Genomic DNA, 20,820 nt, shown 5'->3' with positions numbered 1-20,820 from the left:
GATTTCTTTGAAATAGAGATTTTAGTAGTAGCTTAATCCCCTCTCATTGGTGATAATTGATCAGTCAGCTTTAGTGAGAAAGAAAAGGCACAGGGAGGATGTACAGCCAGAAGTTATAAGTAGAGATGAAAAGGTGACTGGATGCCTGCTCAGTTTCTTCTCTGGCCCTGGATTTGGGGCCCCTCCTGGCCCGGGAGAGCCCCAGTGTGAGACTGGAAGGCTCTCTTGGTATAGCTGCCCTGGGCAGGACCCAAGCGGCCAGCTGCCAAGGGACTGCCTTGGTCTCTGTCAGGATCTGAGACATTGTGCTCTGTAGCAAGCCAAAAATAAATAGAGAAAGAAAGAAGGAAAATGTCATGAATTTGTTAATACTCTGCAGAGAAAATATCATCTTGGTTATTAAAGGTGCCATTCAAATTAATTATATACATGGCACAATTTAACTACTTTAAGGCAAAAGGATAAGTTATCTGCCAGGCAGTGAACAGATTCTGAATGAAACATGTTTCGATAAAGCCCTTTCCATGACACTGACCGCCTTGCTGAATCAGGGGCAAGACTCCTCCAGGCTACAGTCCAGAGTACAGAGGTGGGTAGGCCGTCCCTTCTGCTTGACTGTGGAACCTCAAGGTCAGGAACAACCTTCAAAGCCAACAAGTCCAACTTCCCATCTGCCACCAGAATCTTCTATAATGCTGTGGGCAAGGCATTGCTTCCCTTAGACCTTGGTGATGGGGTTCTGTGTAAATTAAAAGACATCATAAAAAGCTGTTGAAAGAAAAAAATTGACAAAAAAGCTGAAGATACATAGTACTAAAATTTTGTAATAGCCTCTTCTTTCTGCTAATATTGACTTTATCTACCAGTTGACTATTATCATTCAAACATTTAAAGTTATTTGTAGTTTTAAAAAGTCCAGTGAGTATACTGTTAGTTCAGGTTTCTTGCATTTTTGGTTAAGTGGGGCTTTGCCAGACAGCCACTTTCATTTTAACTTTTGTATCAGAAAAACTTACAAAAATGTATCTGCCTATTTTATGACATCTTAAAAAAATAGTACAGACATATATGCAATGTGTAAATGCAACTATATTCGGAAAAGGAAGACAATCTAGCACCGTATACAAGGGGGAAAACAGAAAAGTCAGCAGTGATTATGTATAGTGGCAGTGTTATGAGTGATTTTTAAACTTCCCTTTAATTTTCCAAATTTGCTTTAAATCAAGTAAACTACTATGTTTAACATAAAAGTAAACTTCCCCACTGCAGGAACCCACTTGGCACCAGGGATTCTTGAGACTGGGAATAAAATGAATAAAATAACCCCTGCCCTCCAGGCCGACCATGTAGCAGCAGAGACAGAGAGTAAACACTTGAAGTGCCAACAGGGCTGATGGGCACTGTGAGAAGAAAATAGAGCAGAGTAAAGGGAATGGCCCGCTTTGGGAGGAAGTGCTATTTTACACAGAGCAGTCTGCATTCCTCACAGACAATGTTTTACTGTCTTTTTGTGTCTCAAAGTCATAATTTTACAGTTACCAAAAGAGAAGGTATAGTAATTTGCTTTGAATGTAAACTAACCTTACAGCAGGCCTGGAAATGGTGGTTTGTTGGGACTTTTTTTTTAATGAAAACTCTGACACTAGGTGTTTTTGTTTATTTGTCCTCTGCCGCTTTTTACTAAAAATGTAAGACTTGGGAGTGAGGTTAGTTGTATTCATTCATTTATTCAACAAATTTGATTGAATACATAGCACAGGGTACCTTCCCCACACAGAAAGAGTAATAAACCATGGTTTTGACCTCAAAGGCTCATAATGTAGTGGGAGATTGCCAGCAGATTAAAGTATATTCCCAGATATAAAGGGCAATATATTTCCCTTGATACAGATTTTTTTCCTCTCTCTAGTCACTTTTTTTTTTCTGGGTTTTTAAACAACAATTTAAAAATAAAAAAAAAAATTTTTTTTTTAAGTTTCCATTTCCTCTTTTCATCCTGAGAACAGAGGAAATTTCCATTCTGCCCATGTGACAGTTTATGAGGCTTCCACAACAGAGCTTCTCAGACTTGAATGTGCACTCAATCCCCTGGCTAAGTTGTAAAAGGCACATTCTGGTTCAGCAGGGCTTCTGGGACCTGAGATCATGCATTTCTAATACATACTCAGCTGATACTGAGATGAGATGACATGACCCGTCTGAGGAGCAGACTCCGTGGTTGCAAAATGGAACAAGTAAACCTAATCTGCAGGATTAACTATGAGATGTCATGAAAAGGGCCAGAGCAGGGGGCCAGATAGATAAGGGATAATGCTCCATGGACAGTACTCACCTCTCCCTTCCTCTCCAGCTCAGGGCCAACCACACTCACCTTGGTATTTCCTACAGGGAACAGCTGGAGAAGGAAATGGCAACCCACTCCAGTATTGTTGCCTGGAGAATCCCATGAAAGAGGAGCCTGGTGGGCTACAGTCCATGGGGTCGCAAAGAGTCGGACACGACTGAGTGACTGAACAACACCAGGGAACAGCACAGTGCCTGGTAGACAACAAGAGCTTATTAATATTTGTGAATCAAACACAGAATGACAAATTCCATTATCTTTGTCTTTTTTACTAAGTGAAGACTCATTAGTAAACAATATTGAAGATAATACTTTTTAATGATAAAATAATGAACCATATGTCATCTTTTTCACACAGATATATTTGTTCAGATGACCTCATTCCTACAAACATATTTTACATTCTTGCAATGAGGGCACACAGTATTTCCATCTTACAGTAGATTGTAGATGTCTTTTTATGCATAGAGTTCAATTATACTTTTGTGACTGCTTAACATGAATTGTATTGATGTTGCAGTTTATTAAACTGTTCCCAAATAGTGGACATTTAGGATTTTTAATTTTAATTTTTACTACTTTACATAAGTATGCAGCTCATTTCGACCATTTGACTCAGTCCTCCTAGACTATTTTTTTTTAAGAGTGTACTTCCTTATTGCTTAATTTACTTGAATATTTTTCTGTGATTTAGAAGGTAATTTTAACCTTTGAATGTTACTTGCAATTATCTCAAAGCATTTCAGAAATAGGCTTAAATAATAAATACATACGTATTATCTAATCAAAAGTATTACTTTTTCATTTTATTTTATACAAATGATAAGTAGAATTGTACTTTTCCCCTTTCTTTTCTCTCCTTCACCTCTACGATGTGTTCTTTTCTAGGTTAGTTTAATCTGAAATTTTAGTATTCATCTTTCTTTATTTTGAAAAGTAGTTACTCCATTTAATTAAATTTATCAACATCAGCCCTTTCTTCTTCCTCAAATATTCTTTAAAAAGTAATAATTTTACATATAAGCATGAGGCTTTATGAAATAAGAAATAAATGCTTATCATTAAAATGTGCTTACTCTAAATATCATTTATATTGTATTTACTATGAGTTAATTAGATACCATAGTTGGCAAATATGTGGCCAAATCTTTTGAAAGTTGATTTCTTTAGACCTTTTTTTTATGTTTTAGATACACTCTTGCTGCACTTTCTAAATTAGATGTTTGTGTTGAAAAATTACAGCGTGTCTTTATTTCCTTCTGCAATGGTAATGTGACTTCTTTCTCTGCAGCTTAAAGTGAGTGGAAAGAATCTTCTTAATGTTTGCAAACTTATATTTAAAATTAGCAGAAGTGAGAAGAATGATTCTCTGATTCAAAATGACAGCATTCTGGGTGAGTATTATTCAGTACTACCATTGAGCAAATGTTACGCTTGAATATGAATGAAAAGTGTGGAGAGCAAAGTTATAATTAATGGTAGCTGGAATATTTTATTTTCTTATCATATGCAGAAATTAGGTAATTTCTTATCATATGCAGAAGTTAGGTAATGCCTGTTTTTTCTCTGTCCTTCTCTGTGTTTTCCATGTTGCACTTAATGTATCCTTTGGAGCCTAGGAGGATACCCTGCTATTTTTTTAAAGTAACTTTACAAAGTGTTTCCTATTTAAAAATTTATTTCCTGGTTTTGGATCTACTAAAAAATTACATTTAGTAGCACTTGACATAACTGACATTTTTGATCTTTTGATATGGTAGGGATAATTAACTTGGAAGACATATATAACTGTTGTAGAAAATTGACATCAAAGTGTGTCAAATGTTTCAAATATGTGGTTAGGTATTATAATACATCCTAACTGCCTAGCTAACAATGTGTAACTCTTTATATATCCTTAAATAATTAAGATGCTTAAATAGTTACCTAAAGAGAAATCTTTTATGAATTAGTACTGTTGATCTAAGGCAACAACATGGAAAATACTCTAAGTCTTTTGTTAAGGATAAATGATCTTTTTTTTTTTTAATCCCAGCAGACAGGGACAAAGCCAGTACTGAAAGAAATGTATAATGCTGAATAAGCTCGTTGAGAATAATAGATTAAAAAATAAAGATTCCGACAGATAATCACACTGAGAAAAATTAATGTGAGATAGGCATAATTAACCTTATCAGAGCTGCTTGGATTATCCTAAAAGCTAGTAATTGTATGTTATTTGGATGGATGTTCTTAACTTGTCTTAGGGAAGGGCGGATGTTATATTTGAAGCATCCTTTTCTGTGGTTGAGATATTTTTTAAAGTTCCTATCTTGATTAACTTCCTGTTCATACAGCAGCCAGTATATTCTTAAAGGTTTGTTGAAATTTAACTCTTAAATTACTTTAATTATTAGTTATTCTGTAATAAACTGTTTTTAACCAAAAATAAAGGTTAGCCAATATTAATAAGAGGCTAGGAATGGCATTCAGTTAAAAGAACACTTTATTTACATATTAATAATCCCATCTTTTGCTATCATTAATGTTACAGAGATTTGTCTCATAAGCTTTCCTCTTTATGCCTTATGAGTAACTCTTAACAAACATTTGAACGTGGATCCTGGCTAACATTTTACAAATCATATTTGATGTTCACATACAAGTGCTTTAATCTCTCTCTCTCCAGCGGTTCTACTCATACATTTGTAATAATTCATCTTTTTGACAGAATCATTATTGGAGGTCCTGAGAAGTGAAGACCTGCAAGCTAACACCGAAGCTTTCCTGTACTGCATGGGGACCATCAAATTCATTTCTGGAAATCCAGAATTTCTTCATGAAATGATCGGCAAAGGTGCTGTTGAAATATTGATGAGTCTGATAAAGCAAGTAAACGAGAACACCAAGAAATCTGGGACATGTTTGCCTAATTCAGGCCACTTGTTAGTTCAAGTAAGTATTTTACTTGAAAGTGTTAGACTTGTAAAATTAGTTTTCATGTTATCTAATATCACTTACCTGCCAGGTGGGTGTAACAGGTGGGCTGTTATCCACACCCAGGTGGGAGTGCTTGGCCTCGGGGATCAGGGAGGCAGTCCCAGCCCCACCTCCGCCCTGTGTGTGCCTGTTTCCTCTGGAAGGGCTATTCTGTGGCTTTTTATACGCAGTTGTCCAGAGGCTGGAGCAGGTCTCCAGCCTCTGGACAACTATTGCGGCTACCCCACAGAGAGAGCAGGCCTGAAGAATGAATACTTAACACCTCTTCAACTGCATGTTATAATCAGAATTTTAACAGGCAGAGTTTGAACTTTTAGAGTTTCTTTTTTATAATTTTATTTGTTGTTATTTTTTACTGCTCAGTCTTGGTTGCTGCGTGGGCTTTTCTCTAATTGTGACGTGTGGGGGCTACTCTTCATTGCAGAGGTCTCTCATGTTGCAGAACACGAGCTCTAGGGCATGAGGGCTCAATAGTTGTGGTTCCAGGGCTCTAGAGCACAGGCTCAGTAGTTGCAGCTCACACATGGGCCTAGTTGCTCTGTGGCATGTGGGATCCTCCCGAATCAAGGATTGAACCCATGTCTCCTACATTAGCAGGTGGATTCTTTACCACTGAGCCACCAGGGAAGCCCCTAACTCTTGAGAGTTTTGAAGCCAGGTCTAGGCTGGAGATCGCCCACGATGATTGGTAGCTCCTGTCATGCATCTTTTATCTGCAGTAAAGATCAGAAGTTAATGACACTGAGTGGACAGCTGTTGAGGGGATATGTAGATGACACATAGGCCAGAGACTACAGGAATGATGGTAGCAAAGCCAGATCCTTTCAGAATGACCGGGGCAGGAAGGAAAAATGCGTATGTGTTACAGTTTTATTACTTTTGTAGCAGATTAAATCTCATAGTCGAATTACTTTCATTGGAGCTGCTTCAGGTCTCCATTCTTTAGATGAGACTGTACTCTTTAATAACATTTGAATATCAGTTAACAGTATCTTTGATGTAATAATTTATGAGGTTTGAAATGTCCTTGTCAATTAATAGGGATTGATCAAAGACTGAGTGCTTGAAGCCTTCAGGAAGGCATGTTAAAAATTAGTTTTATCTCCTGCCTTTAAGATGCTTAAAGTGTTAATGATGATTATTAATTTTGGACTTTGTGGTCTGTCTCCATTTTGAAAAAGACTGTGAAAACCTCCTTCTGTTATGAATGATTAAATATTCTACTGGATGTGCCATCTTCTGCCTGCTGCTGCTGCTGCTAAGTTGCTCCAGTCGTGTCCGACTCCGTGCGACCCCACAGATGGCAGCCCACCAGGCTCTGCCGTCCCTGGGGTTCTCCAGGCAAGAACACTGGAGTGGGTTGCCATTTCCTTCTCCCAATGCATGAAAGTGAAAAGTCAAAGTGAAGTCACTCAGTCGTGTCTGACTCTTTGCAACCCCATGGACTGCAGCCTACCAGGCTCCTCTGTCCATGGGATTTTCCAGGCAAGAGTACTGGAGTGGGGTGCCATTGCCTTCTCCGATCTGTTGGCTAGGAAGACTGAAATAAGGAACATTTTCATACTGACAGTGTTATTGAGTTATTCAAACTTTCCCTCAATGAAAATAGTTATTTTGGTTATATAATTATGTTTCTTGTTAAAATGCAAAAAGTAAGAGTGCAAAAATCACCTGAATTATTTTCACCCTGAATTAATGTACCTCCAACTTTTAATAACCATTCTTCCATGCATTTTACATGCATATGTATTATGTATTCTTACATATGTATAGTTTTTGCTTTTGATCATGAACTTCTTCATTCTAACAGTTGCTGTTGCTTATTTTGCATCACCCTCTTTCCTCCGTGTTTCTCCTCCTGGTCCACACGACACAAGTGCTCAGAGCCTTTTAATACACCCATAGGTTTTCAAAAATAGAATATGCTATTCACGTCTCTTTTTTCATTTAACAATACATAGTAAAAACTCTATAGACTTATTTTATTCTTTTTATTGGCAGCATAATATTCTGTGGTGAAAATTTTATACCTCAAATTCTCAAGCATTCTTCTCTTGAGGTACTCTGCTTTTAATTTTTACATAAAAGCTTCTAGAATTCTTGTTTTGTTTTAGAAAGCTCTTTCATAAGCATATAGTTGTCCCTCAGTATCTGCAGAGGATTGAATCCAGGACCTGCCCCACATACCAAAGTCCACAGGCGGTCAGGTCGCATACTTGGACCTTGTATTCATGGATACAGTGTACCATCTATGGTTGACTGAATCTGCAGATGCGAAATATATGAAGGCAACTGTATATATGTACATACATTTATATATAATTTATAAATTTAGAAATAAGTGTAGAAATGTATTTATATATAATTATTGTTGCTCAGTCACTAAATTGTATCCAACTCTTTGTGACCCCATGGACTGCAGCACGCAGGCTTCCTGCCCTTCAGTATCTCCCAGAGTCTTTTCACATTCATGTCCATTGAGTCCATTGAGTCTGATGATGTTATCTATTTCCCAGAGTTTGCTCACTTCTCTTTAGTTCCTCTTCGTTTTCTGCCATCAGAGTGGTATCATCTATATATCTGAGGTTATTGATATTTCTCCCAGAAACCTTGATCCCAGCGTGTGGGTCATCCAGCCCAGCATTTCACAGGATGTATTCTGCATAGAAGTTAAATAAGCAAGATGACAATATACAGCCATATTGTACTCCTTTCCCAACTTTGAACCAGTCTGTTGTTCTGTGTCTAGTTCTAAACATTGCTTCTTGACCTGTATACAGGCTTCTCAGGAGACCTGTAAGGTGGCTTGGTACTCCTGTTTCTATAAGAATTTGCTACCATTTGTTGTGATCCACACAGTCAGTGGCTTTAGTATAGTCAATGAAGAAAAAGTAGTTATTTTTCTGGAACTCTGTTGCTTTCTCCATGATCCACTGAATGTTGGCAATTTGATTTCTGGTTCCTCTGCCTTTTCTAAACCCAGCTGGTACATCTAGAAGTTCTTGGTTCATATACTGCTGAAGCCTAACTTGAAGCATTTTGAGCACGACCTTGCTAGCATGTGAAAAGAGTGCAATCAACAGTAGTTTGAACATTCTTTGGCCTTGCCCTTCTTTGGGATTGGAATGAAAACTGACCTTTTCCAGTCCTGTGGCCACTGCTGAGTTTTCCAAATTTGTTGGCATATTGGGTACAGCACTTGAAGAGCATCATCTTTTAGGATTTGAAATCACTGAACTAGAATTCTATCACCTCCACTAGCTTTATTCATAGTAATGCTTCTTAAGGCCCACTTGACTTCACACTTCAGGATGTCTGGCTTTAGGTGAGTGACTACACCACTGTGGTTATCCAAGTCATCAATACCTTTCTTGTGTAGTTCTTCTCTATATTCTTGCCACCTTGTCTTAATCTCTTCTTCTTCTGTTAGGTCCTTACTGTTCTGTCCTTTATCATGCCCATCCTTGCATGAAATGTTCTCTTGATGTCTCCAATTTTCTTGAAGAGATCTCTAATCTTTCCCATTCTGTTATTTTCCTCTATTTCTTTGCATTGTTCATTTAAAAAGGCCTTCTTATCTCTCCTTGCTATTCTTTGGAATTCTACATTCAATTGGGTATATCTTTTTCTTTCTCCCTTGTCTTTCACTTATCTTCTTTCTTAAGGTATTTGTAAAGCCTCCTCAGACAACCACTTTGCCTTCTTGCACTTCTTTCTCTTGTGGATGGTCTTTGTCACTGGCTTCTATACCATGTTATGAACCTCCATTCATAGTTCTTCAGGTACTCTGTCTACCAGATCTAATCCCTTGAATCTATTCACCTCCACTGAATAAGGGATTTGGTTTAGGTCATACCTGAATGGTCTAGTGGTTTTCCCTACTTTCTTCAATTTAAGCTTGAATTCTGCAATTAGGAGTTCATGATGTGAGCCATAGTCAGCTTCATATCTTGATTTTACTGACTGTATAGAGCTTCTCCATCTTTGGCTGCAAGAAATATAATCATTCTGATTTCAGTATTGACCATCTGGTGATGTTCATGTGTTAAGTCATCTCTTGTGTTAGTGGAAGAGGCTATTTGCTATAAACAGTGTGTTCTCTTGTCAAAACTCTGTTAGCCTTTGCCCTGCTTCATTGTGTACTCCAAGGCCAAATTTGCCAATTACTCCAGATATTTCTTGACTTTCTACTTTTGCATTCTAATCCCCTATGATGAAAAGGACATCTTGTTTTTGGTGTTCTAGAAAGTGTTGTAGGTCTTCATAGAACCAGTCAACTTCAGCCTCAGTGGTCCGGACCATAGACTTGGATTACTGTAATATATAATAAAAATATACAAATAAAATCAGTTGGTATAAAGGAGAATTGGCTTTCCAGGTGGCCCTAGTGGTAAAAACAAAAAAAAAACAAAAAAACAAAAAAAAACCTGCCTGCTAAGGCAGGAGACATAAGAGATGTGGATTCGATCCCTGGGTCAGGAAGATCCCCTGGAGGAGGAAATGGCAACCCACTCCAGTATTCTTGCCTGGAGAATTCCATGGACAGAGAAGTCTGGTGGACAGTGGTTCATAGGATTGCAGAGTCGAACACAACTGAGTGACTGAGCACACACACATACCCGTGACCCAAAATACATCAGATCCAGAGCTAGGACCTCTGGCACGCCAGTCAGTGCAGTGCATGTCTCCCCACATTCCTCTCCTTTCCCTCTTCGCTTGCTTCAGCCTCCTCAAATGCAAACTGACTCACTAGAACAGATGCCCCTTTCTTTTCCAGACATCAGTGCATCCCTCCGGGTGGGAATGCAGCCCTCTAGGGTATAGTAACTCTGTCCACACTGCCCCCCCAGCCCTCACCAGCACTGCCATGTCTCCACAGTCTTCCTCTCCAGCTGCCTGGCATCTGGCATGGGGGTGTGGGGACTACACAGCCCGAGGCCTCTCCCTGGAGCCTCGTCAGCACTCACATCGCCGTCCAGCAGGAGAAAGTGGGGCCCATTATTGCCACCACCTGAGAACGTGCTCCTCCCGTGGAGCCATGTGTGTTCCTGTGCACTGTCATTATGTGTGTGTGTGTGTGTGTGTGTGTTTACAAGTGTGGGGAAAGGGAGATATCGTTTTAGGCCATTTCATTTGCAGAATTTTCTGGACTGGGCATTCCCTTGTGTTTAATGAAGACAAAGAAAAGCTCTTTTGTATCATCTGGATGAGAAAATGTAAGCAACTTGACTTCACTGTAAGAGCAGATGAAAATCTCTAGTGAGTGTGTCGCACTGCCTGGCCCTTTGTTAGCTCACTCCTGTGCATATTCAGCCAAACAGATCTGGCCACAGGTAGCATTGTTTGATTACACCAGCTTTTGGAACTGGTAGCTGTAGCTCATGAGGTATTTTTTGAAAGCAACTTTGTTCAACTGAAAAAGTAAATAAATAACCTGTGTCTGTACTAATGGAGTAATATCTGTAAACCAGAGAGAACACGCAAGGCGAAAAGGTAAAGGCAGGACGTCCTCTCCTTTATGATTTTCAACCCGAAAACCTCAGTAGCTTTGCCTCGTGCTGTGAAGCTTCATGTGTCCCACCCAGCGCAGCGCTGGGGGCCTCCTGCTGCCCTTGCAGAGCCCTGTTGGAGGCCACTGAGTGAGTAGAAAGCACCGAAGCTGGACTCTGAGGGCCGTGTAGGATGTAGGAAACCGGTACCAAGGGAAAGGGACAAGGTGCATTTGGGGACTGCTGAAGAGGTGGTCTGTCCAGAGCAGAGAGTGGCGTGAGGGAGGCCTGGGAGGTGAGATTCCAAGGCTGTGGTCACGGGCCTTGAATATCAGGCTGCCGAGTGTGGACCTGGAGTAACACAGAGCAGGAGGTCTGTGCGTGGGGAGATGAGATCAGAGTGGCAGAAAGAAAGATGAGTGTGCATGAGACAGTAAATGGATAAAGACCAAAAAACTGAAATGTGATGGGAGGGGAGTGTGTCAGGGATACGGTCAGATGGGAGGATTCAGATCTCATACACAGCAGCCCCAAATAAGAGACATTGCTGTAGTTATTAGATTTTAGACTGATTATAAAGGTGCTAAAGGAGCGAGAGCCAGAAGTGGATGTGAAAGAGATAAAAAAGCTCCTCCACAGCACAGGGGCTAATGATGCTTAGAGGAAATCACTGAAGTGTTGAGATTTTAAAAAAAGTTTTCTTTGTGTTACTTCTTACATATATGTGTACACATGCGCATATGTTTATCACTGCGCACCTGACTTGGAGACACTGACCTCACCGGTGTTTGTGCAGTGGCTGCTCGGTGTCAGGTGTGTTCTGGGTAGTGAAGAAAACACCAGTAGGGGCCTGCTTTTTGGTGATCCCCATGTCCAGATAATAGTATTCTGATGCCCTATTCTTCTACAAAACTCTGAACTGAACCCATGTGTTCAGTTCGAACTGTCAGATGCTTGATGTTAGTAGCATTTTGAGAAGGTTGAGAGAATGATTGTTGATATTCAAAGGGGCCAGCACCACTTTCCACCAAGTGAAAGTATTAATACTCCCTTCCTGGCAAAACAAGAGACAAGAGTTGGTCTGAAAAATCATAAGCATAAAGAAAGTTAATCTGTGCATGATCACTAAATTCCAGAATGCTAGAGTTTTGAGAGAGCTCTTTAAAACTTGGAAAAAGAGAAATACAGACCAGCTGAAAGGTTAGGCCCCCCTAGATTACAGCAGCAAATTGCGTCACCTAGGGAGGTGACACAGATGAAATAGGGGTTTGTCAATGTTAATCTCAGAGGGTTATCAGAAGATGTTAGGGTTCATTTCTGATGTGTGTGTTCGTCGCTCAGTCGTGTCAGACTCTTTGTGACCCCATGGACTGTAGCCCGCTAGGCTCCTCTGTCCATGGGATTCTCCAGGCCAGAATACTGGAGTGGGTTGTCACTTCCTTCTCCAGGGGATCTTTATGACCCAGTGATCGAATCTGGGTGTCCCGCATTGCAGGCAGATTCTTTAACGTCTGAGTTGCCAGACATTAATGTCTGGCCGGACTTGTAAGGGCCAACAATTAGGAAGGAGCCAAGGATAATTCCTGGAGTCCCCTCCATCAGAAAGTTTGTTGTGGTTTCCATCGCACCCCCTTTCTGGGCACCAGGGAAGAGTCTCTTGTATGTGTCATAATCACAAACAGGCCCCAATGCCCCAGTGACTCATTTGTCCTCTTGTCTTGAGGACACAGTAAGTGAAGAAAATCTCAAGGTACTCACATTCACAGCTAAGTAATTTGTAAGTACATAACGTAACTATTGGGCTTCCCAGGTGGCTCAGTGATAAAGAACCCACCTGCCAATGTAGGAGACTAGGGTTCAATCCCTGGGTTGGAATGATCCCCTGGAGAAGGAAATGGTAACCCACACTAGTGTTCTTGCGTAGAGAATCCCATGGACAGAGGAACCTGGTGGGATACAGTCCATGGGGTCAGCAGAAGAGTCAGACATGACTTAGTGACTAAACAACAGCGTAACTATTAAACCCAGATTGACTTAAACTAATGTTCCTATTTTTATGGATCCTTTGTATTTCCAATCTTTTCTTCTTTACAGCCTTTTATTCTTTAATTTTGAGTTTAATCCTTAGAGAAATATGTTCTTTCCCTGCTTCGAGTTTCACATTTTTGAGATTGGAACTGTCCTGCATGCCCCTGCCTTACCCCAGATAACATAATTTCTTTCCCTCTTCTTACACCTGATTTCTCTGACCCCTATGCCTGCAAGCTTCTTCCCAGAGGGTCCTTCAAGTTGTAATATTGCCCCCTTCTTGCTCTGTATACCTCCAGTTTCCCATCCTTCCTTTTTCTAAGTGGAAGTTTCTCAGAAAGATCAGTCCTCCTACCCTTTTTCAGTCCCTCTCTTATGCTTTGGCTCTGAAGTGTGGGGGAAAGGAAAGTGAATTAAACAGAGGTTGATCCTGGGTGGCTCAGAAAATGATACTTTAATTATCAGAAATTAGAGCTTTCTCTATGATCCAGCGAATGTTGGCAATTTGATCTCTGGTTCCTCTACCTTTTCTAAACCCAACTTGGACATCTGGAAATTCTCTGTTCACGTAATGCTGAAGCCTAGCATGCAGGATTTTGAGCATAACCATACTAGCACTGGAGATGAGTGCAATTGTCCAGTGGTTTGAACATTCTTTAGTACTGCCCTTCCTGGGAATTGGAGTGAAAACTAACCTTTTCCAGTCCTGTGGCCACTGCTGGGTTTTCCAAATTTGCAGACATATTGAGTAGCGCTTTGATAGCATCATCTTTTAGGATTTGAAATAGCTCAACTGGAATTCCATACCTCCGCTAGCTTTATTGGCAACAGTGCTTCCTAAGGCCCACGTGACTTCTCACTTTTTTATACATTGTTTTGTGTATTCTTTCCATCTCTTCTTGATCTTTTCTGCTTCTATTAGGTCTTTGCCATTTCTATCCTTTATTGTGCCCATCTTGGATTAAATGTTTCTTTGATATTTCCAATTTTCTTGGAAGAGATGTCTAGTCTTGCCCTTTCTGCTGTTTTCCTTTATTTCTTTGCACTGTTCATTGCAGAAGGCCTTCTTGTCTCTCCTTGCTATTCTCTGGAATTTTGCATTCAGTTGGGTGTTCCTTTCCCTTTCTTCCTTGCTTTTCGATTCTCTATTTGTAAAGCCTCCTTGACTTCTTGCATTTCTTTTTCTTTGGGATGGTTTTGTTTGCTGCCTGCTGTGCAGTATTATGGACCTCTGTCCGTAATTCTTCAGGCACTCTGTTTACTAGATCTAATCCCTTGAATCTATTTGTCACTTCCACTGTATATTCATAGGGGATTTGATTTAAGTCATACCTGACTGGCCTAGTGGTTTCCCCAGCTTTCTTTAGTTAAAGTCTGAATTTTGCTATGAGGAGCTGATGATGTGAGCCACAATTAGCTCCTGGTCTGTTTTTTTGCTGACTGTATAGAGCTTCTCCATCTTTGGCTGCAAAGAATATAATCAGTCTGATTTCGGTGTTGACCATCTGGTGATGTCCATGTGTAGAGTCATCTCTTGTGTTGTTGAAGGAGGGTGTTTGCTATGACCAGTGCGTTCTCTTGGCAGAATTCTATTAGCCTTTGCCCTGCTTCATTTTGTACTCCAAGGCCAAACTTGCCTGTTACTCCAGGTATCTCTTGACTTCCTACTTTAGCATTCCAATCCCCTATGATAAATAGGACATCTTTTTTGGTGTTTGTTCTAGGAGGTCTTCTAGGTCTTCATAGAACTGATTAACTTCAGCTTCTTCGACAGCAGTGTTTGGGGCAGAGGCTTGGATTACTGTGATGTTGAATGGTTTCCCTTGGAAATGAACAGGGATCATTCTGTCGTTTTTGAGATTGCATCCAAGTACTGCATTTCAGACTCTTGTTGATTATGAGGGCTACTCCATTTCTTCTAAGGGATTCTTGCTCACAAGAGTAGACATAATGGTCATTTGAATTAAATTCACCTGTTCCTGTCTGTTTTAGTTCACTGATTCCTAAGATGTTTATGTTTACTCTTGCCATCTCCTGCTTGACCATGTCCAGTTTACCTTGATTCATGGACCTAACTTTTCAGGTTCCTACGCAATATGGTTCTTTGCAGCATCAGATTTTACTTTCAGACACATCCACAAGTGAGTGTCATTTTCACTTTGGCCCAGCCGCTTCATTTTTCTGGAGCTGTTAGCAGTTGTCCTCCTCCCTTCCACAGTAGCATATTGGATACCTTCTGACCTCGGGGTGGGGTGGGGGGGCTCGTCTTTTGGTGTCATATCATTTTGCCTTTTTATACAGGCAAATTCATGGGATTCTCACAGCTAGTATACTCAAGCGGTTTGCCATTCCCTCCTGCAGTGGATCACGTTTTGTCAGAACTCTCCACTGTGACTGGTCCATCTTGGGTGGCCCTGCATGGCATGGCTCATAGCTTCACCATGACAAGCCCCTGCACCATGACAAGGCAGTGATCCATGAAGGGCCTCACTATAGGGCATTATTAAAAGTAGGAAACTGATATGGGTATAATGCAATTAGCTATTTTACTTATTTGCATATTGTTTATGTGATTGGGTGAAACTTTTCGTCACAGTGTTTGGTTTGGTTATTAGGCTTGCCAATTTTAAAATTATTTATTTATATTTTTGGCTGCTGTAGGTCTTCACTGTTCTTCCCAGGTGGCTCAGTTGTAAAAAATCTGCCTACCAATGCAGAAGACGCAGGTTTGATCCCCTGGGTCAGGAAGATCCCCTGGAGTAGGAAGTGGCAACCCAGTCCAGTATTTCTTGCCTGTAAACTTCCATGGACAGAGGAGCCTGGTGGGCTATAGTCCATGGGGTCGCAACAGAGTCAGACATGACTGAGGGACTGAGCAGGAGCACGAGGTCTTCGCTACGATGTGCAGGCTTTCTCTAGTTGCAGTGAACGGGGCGTCCTCTCCAGTTGTGGTTTGTGGGTTTCTTATTTTGGTGGCTTCTCTTGTTGTGAAGCAAAGGCTCTAGGCGCTCAGTCTTAGGTGCTCCTTGGTATGTGAAATCTTCCCAGACAGGGGATTGAACCTGTGTCCCCTGCATTGGCAGGCAAATTCTTAACCACTAGGGACCACTAGGGAAGTCCCTTGCTAATCGTTTGATGATATATTTGTTTGTGGGAAGGGGAGCTACTTCTGCTTATGAGGTTTCCTTCTTATAAAGAAATACCCAGTAATGGAACTGATCACTCACTTAGCCATCTGGCCTGAGAGACTGGGTAGTCAGAGCCTACTCTTCCCTTTCCTGGGAAGGGACTACATTTAAACAACTTGTGTTCCCCTTTGATTCTCCTCAGATGGCATGTCTAAAGATCTGGGGAGAGTCAGGGATCCCAAACATCTAATGGCCTTTGAATTTGGAAATGAAGAGAGACTAAGGCAGATGGGGAGGAAAGTTGAAGGCTGTTGTCTATAGCTGAGGAGGGAGTGCTTTCTAATCCTGAGCCCCTGAATGAGATTTGCCCACCTGGTCACAGGCCACGCCTGCCTCGGTGGAGCAGGGCAGAACACCTGTGCTCGCCAAGCAGGAAGTAAAGTGACCAGGAGATTATGCTAAGGGATGTCTCCTCACAAGGAAGGAACATCAAGTGTGGGAAATAAGTATTCCTACACCACCTGCTTCTGGGGAGAACCTTTGCTTTTCAGTTGCTGTCATATCTGCTCAGTCTCAGCTCTTCATTGTAGACATTGTTAGCTGTGGCAATAAAGAAACGTCACTAACTTTAACAGGTAATTTTGAAAATCAGTGTTATTACTCTAGTTCTTAAAGCATTATCTTTTCAGACTCATTTTCCTTGTTTTACTGATTTAACATTCTATATAGTTTAGAGACGTTCAAATTTCTGCTGAACTGATACATATAATAGCCACAACTGGAAGAATCAGCTGCCTACTCATTTTATCAAGGTAACTGACATAGATAGATAGACAGTGAAGTCGCTCAGTCGTGTCCGACTCTGTGCGACCCCATAGACGGCAGCCCACCAGCCTCCCCCGTCCCTGGGATTCTCCAGGCAAGAACACTGGAGTGGGTTGCCCTTTCCTTCTCCAGGGGATCTTCCCAATCCAGAGATAGAACCCGGGTCTCCCGCATTGTAGACAGACACTGTACCGTCTGAGCCACCAGGGAAGTCCAACTGACATAGTGGTGGTGAATGGAGAAATAATAATAAACATAGGCAGACGTTAAGTAGAGTCTCAAAATAGGAGGGCGCTAGGATTTGAGGAGGGCAGAATCATTGCCCGCTGAAGTAGGCCCCCTATGGTAGGAACGTGCCATCCAGGCTCCACAGCCAGGCACTAAGCGCTACTGAGGATTGGGGACTGGTATTACTTTCACATACATGTATCTTAGCTCCAGTGAAAGGCCTAGGAATATTTGGGACTAGCAGTTTCATGTATATAATGGCATCTTATAATTGGTTTCTTTTATCTCAGCCAGAACTGTACTATTCATATTAATATATGAGACAATATGAAACTCCTTGGGTTACCACAGAGGCTCTGGTTTTGGCATATATGTGGTCTCAGTTGGGCACAAATCCAGAAAATGAATATGCTCTCATTAATAGAGGGAGATGGTTTTGCTGAGGTTGGAAAAATGGTGTGGCTTTGGTCTTGAATCATTTGACACTGTTTGTGGTCTCTGGCGGCTGTGTTTATTCTTTCACGTCATCAGTGGGAAGCGAACCATTTTGCAGTTGGCAGTCGAGTTGAGATAAAGCTCTAGGGATTTTGGTTATGGATATTCCAGATGATTGGGCAATAAAGTGAATGCTTTTAGGAGACAGTCAAATGGAGCAGGGGAGACAACAGATGAGGAGTCGGCGGGGTCCTGGAAGCCCACCTACCTGGAGCTGGCGGCCTTCCTGAGCTTCAGTTTCCTCATCTGAAAAGTGGGGCTCAGAATACCTTTGCTGTCCACAAATTTAGAAGCAAACGTGATCAAGCTCACAAGATAGCTTTATAAAAAACAAAGTAAGCTGCTCAAATTTTTTTTTTTTTGCACGACAGCATTCAATGTATAAAAATAAAACGAATCTTGATGTCAGTTTTGGTAGAGGAAGCTTAATAACTTTCAGACTGTTAGTGGTACAATTTTCAATTGCATTATGTTCCAACATTTTCTTTGAAATTGGGAAAATATTTCTCCAAGGAACAATGCCATGACTGACGGTGAAGTTCCTGGCAAGCCAAAGAGCCTGTTCAGTTTCTGATGCACCTAAATGGGCATTCTGTGGTGGGCTGTGAGCTACAAGCGCCTCTAATCTGGGCCAGCTCTGATGGCTGAATGCCTCCTGGGGCAGAATCCGCTGAGTTCCCTGGGGCCTGAGGACTCTGATGGCGGGAGAGTGCAAAGGAAGAGGGAAGTCATGCACTGGTGAATTGAGCGTTCTGTGCAGGTTCAGGGGGACCAACCAGCCCTCCCCACGTGCGCCCACCCCAGTGCAGTAGAGAATGCTGGGGGTGGGGCCGCAGCTGCTGACCCTGCGTTATCATTCTTAAGTTCAGTGATCTAAATCAGGAGGGACTCACGCTTTAAGGCAGAGATTTCAATGTGTTTGCTAAGATTTTTCAAATAATTAATCATTGGAAACATAATTTGAAATTGATAATAAAGTACCTAAATTGATTTTTTTAAGTGCTAAATCTTTTGAATTCTAATTTTGCTTTACTAAAATGCTGTTTGAGCCCTTATAAATTATCTGATCACTACTTGTTATAGTTTTTCCCTTTAAAATGGGTCTCCCATTTTTAACTGACAGTGAGAACTTTAAGACCCGACTAATTCAGTGTGAGATGGGATAGCTTTGCCAAACTCACCAGGCGTTTTACCTGGAGATGCTGATTGAGGGTGGGGCCCAGTCTTCCAATGATCAAGGAATCTGGGGAAACCCAGGGCTTCCCAGGTGGCGCCGTGGTAAAGAATCTGCCTGCCAACGCAGGAGCCACAATCCCTGGGTTGGGAAGATCGCCTGGAGTAGGAAATGGCAACTCAATCCAGTATTCTTGCCTGGAGAATCCCATGGCCAGAGGAGCCTGGCGGGCTACAGTCCAGGGGGCCGTCAAGAGTTGGACACAGCTGAGCAACTAACACAACACACACACACACACACACAGAGGAAAAGCTGCCTCAGGAAGAGTGAGCACCACAAGGTTGTGGAGTGCGGCTCGGTCACTTCAGCAGTAGATTTGCAACCAAAATCACGCTAGAATGTTTCTTCCCTGATATATACCAAACATTCAGATCCCCTTTTGTCCCAGACATCAAATAAAAACTGCTAATTAGTAAGGACACTTACATTTTTATCCATCCTTTCTGTGGATTGCCAGTTCCGTATTCTTCTCTTTTTCTTCTTCCCACTGGCTGCCTTCTGACTCAGCATGTCTGTCCCAAGGGGCTGCACATTAAGAGATGGGAAATAATTGAAACTCTTGTTTTTCAGTTTACTGTTTCTTGATGAGATGACCGTTAAGAGGTTGGGAATTGTTCCAGTAAGCCCTTTAGAGTCCAAACAAGCACCTATGTATGCAGCGAACTTTAACTTTGGGTTTTTGGTTTGTTTGTTTGTTTTTGTTTTGGTCATAAAGTATTTGAGATGGTTTAAAAGGTTATATACAATAAAATAGAAAAATACATCACTAAGCGGAATGAGGAACAATATAAACTAGAAGAGAAACTTAAAGAAATGGATGTATTTCTCCAAGCAGGGAGCTTGGACTTTGAACTCCTGCTCTTCAGGGGCAGGCCCAGTGTGTGGGCTTTCCTGTGAGGGGGCGGGGGGGGGGGGGGCTTGGAACACAGACTCAGCTGCAGAGCACACATCCCATTAACAATTTCCGCAAATGTATCTCGGTTAAAAGTTGGAGCAAGGCTGAGAGTTAAGTGGGCTGACTTGGAATTTGCCTTTCGTGTCACCACGGTATTTAGCTAGGCTCTCCTCCCACCGCCCTCTTTATGTTTTTCCCAGAAGAAGCCACTTGTCTGTCTGCTGTATTCAGTCCCAGCCCCACCCACAGTGAGACCCTTGGCTCACAGCCAGCTCCTCAAAATGGGGGGCTCTCATTGCTGCATCTGCTGGGTGACCTCCTCCTGATCCTCCTCCCTGGGGGGGGGGAGGGGTTTAAATTCTGGTTTACCACCAGGCCTCTGCTAATCCCAGCACTTTCTTGCCAGAGGCTTCTTAAAGGGGAAAAGCCTTCTTTTCCATCTCCTGTCTCCCTTGTCCCTTCATTTCCTTCCCCCTTTCCTTCTTTCTCTTCCTCATCCCCTCTTCCTTTCTCCTCCTGCGTATTATCCAGTTAGTATTTATGAGCGTATTTATTGTCCTCCAGATAGAGGAATAAGAAACTGTTTGGACCCTAGAGGAGCTCACAGTGGGAGAGAAAGTGTCTGATACCAGTTGTAAGGGGTCTAGGTGTGAAACAGGTATGAACAGGAAGGTTTGTTTACCTAGGAAGGGGAACAATCATCCACTGAAAAGCCTTCAACAGAGGAGAGGTGAGCCTGAGCTGGGTTCAGAATCCCGAGCAGGAGATGAACAAATTGGAGAAGGAGCGGAGGAGAGTGTTGGAGGAGGATATTCTGCAGAGGCAGTGGTTCATTCAGAGGCTTGGAACTGTGGAAGGACCAGGAGGTTGTGTTTGGTGCAGAGTCTGAAAGATGACCCATGTGCAGGGAAAGGGAGGAAGGGAGATGAAGGAGATGAGCCTGGTGGGGTAAGCTGTGCTTTCCAGAGCAAAGAGCCTTTTGGATATGGATTTCGCCCGGTAGGCCACTGGAAATCAGAGGAAGTATGAACAGGGAAGGGTGGGTTTCTGGATGCTTCCCCTGACAGCAGAGAGAGGCTGTGGGAGGTGAGCTCACCAGGGCAGAGAGTGGAAGGAGCCCATTCAGGGGGTGCAGACTTTGGGAAAGAGATGAAGTAGGCTTAAACAGAACCAGC

General features: G+C 41.9%; 1 protein-coding gene and 1 long non-coding RNA gene across 6 annotated transcripts in view; one reads left to right on the top strand and one right to left on the bottom strand.

Moving 5' to 3' along the window:
* ARMC2 (armadillo repeat containing 2) overlaps positions 1 to 20,820 on the top strand; it is a 120,453-nt gene that overhangs the window by 47,106 nt on the left and 52,527 nt on the right. For all 5 annotated transcript variants that reach the window (XM_055535241.1, XM_055535240.1, XM_055535242.1 and 2 more), the window contains 2 exons: positions 3,636 to 3,738; positions 5,055 to 5,278. In XM_055535241.1, coding sequence (XP_055391216.1) covers positions 3,636 to 3,738; positions 5,055 to 5,278 — 327 coding nt within the window. The remainder of the gene's footprint in view (positions 1 to 3,635; positions 3,739 to 5,054; positions 5,279 to 20,820) is intronic.
* Positions 7,327 to 19,984, bottom strand: LOC129619832 (uncharacterized). The gene is made up of 3 exons (XR_008698174.1): positions 19,912 to 19,984; positions 19,177 to 19,275; positions 7,327 to 9,637 (listed from the first exon to the last, which is right to left on the bottom strand). It is a non-coding gene; the product is annotated as an uncharacterized LOC129619832 (long non-coding RNA).

The sequence above is a fragment of the Bubalus kerabau genome, chromosome 9 (assembly GCF_029407905.1).
Source record: "Bubalus kerabau isolate K-KA32 ecotype Philippines breed swamp buffalo chromosome 9, PCC_UOA_SB_1v2, whole genome shotgun sequence".
Lineage (NCBI taxonomy): Eukaryota > Metazoa > Chordata > Mammalia > Artiodactyla > Bovidae > Bubalus > Bubalus kerabau.
The sequence above is the reverse complement of the archived record's forward strand: the minus strand, read 5'-3'. Positions and strand labels throughout refer to the sequence as shown.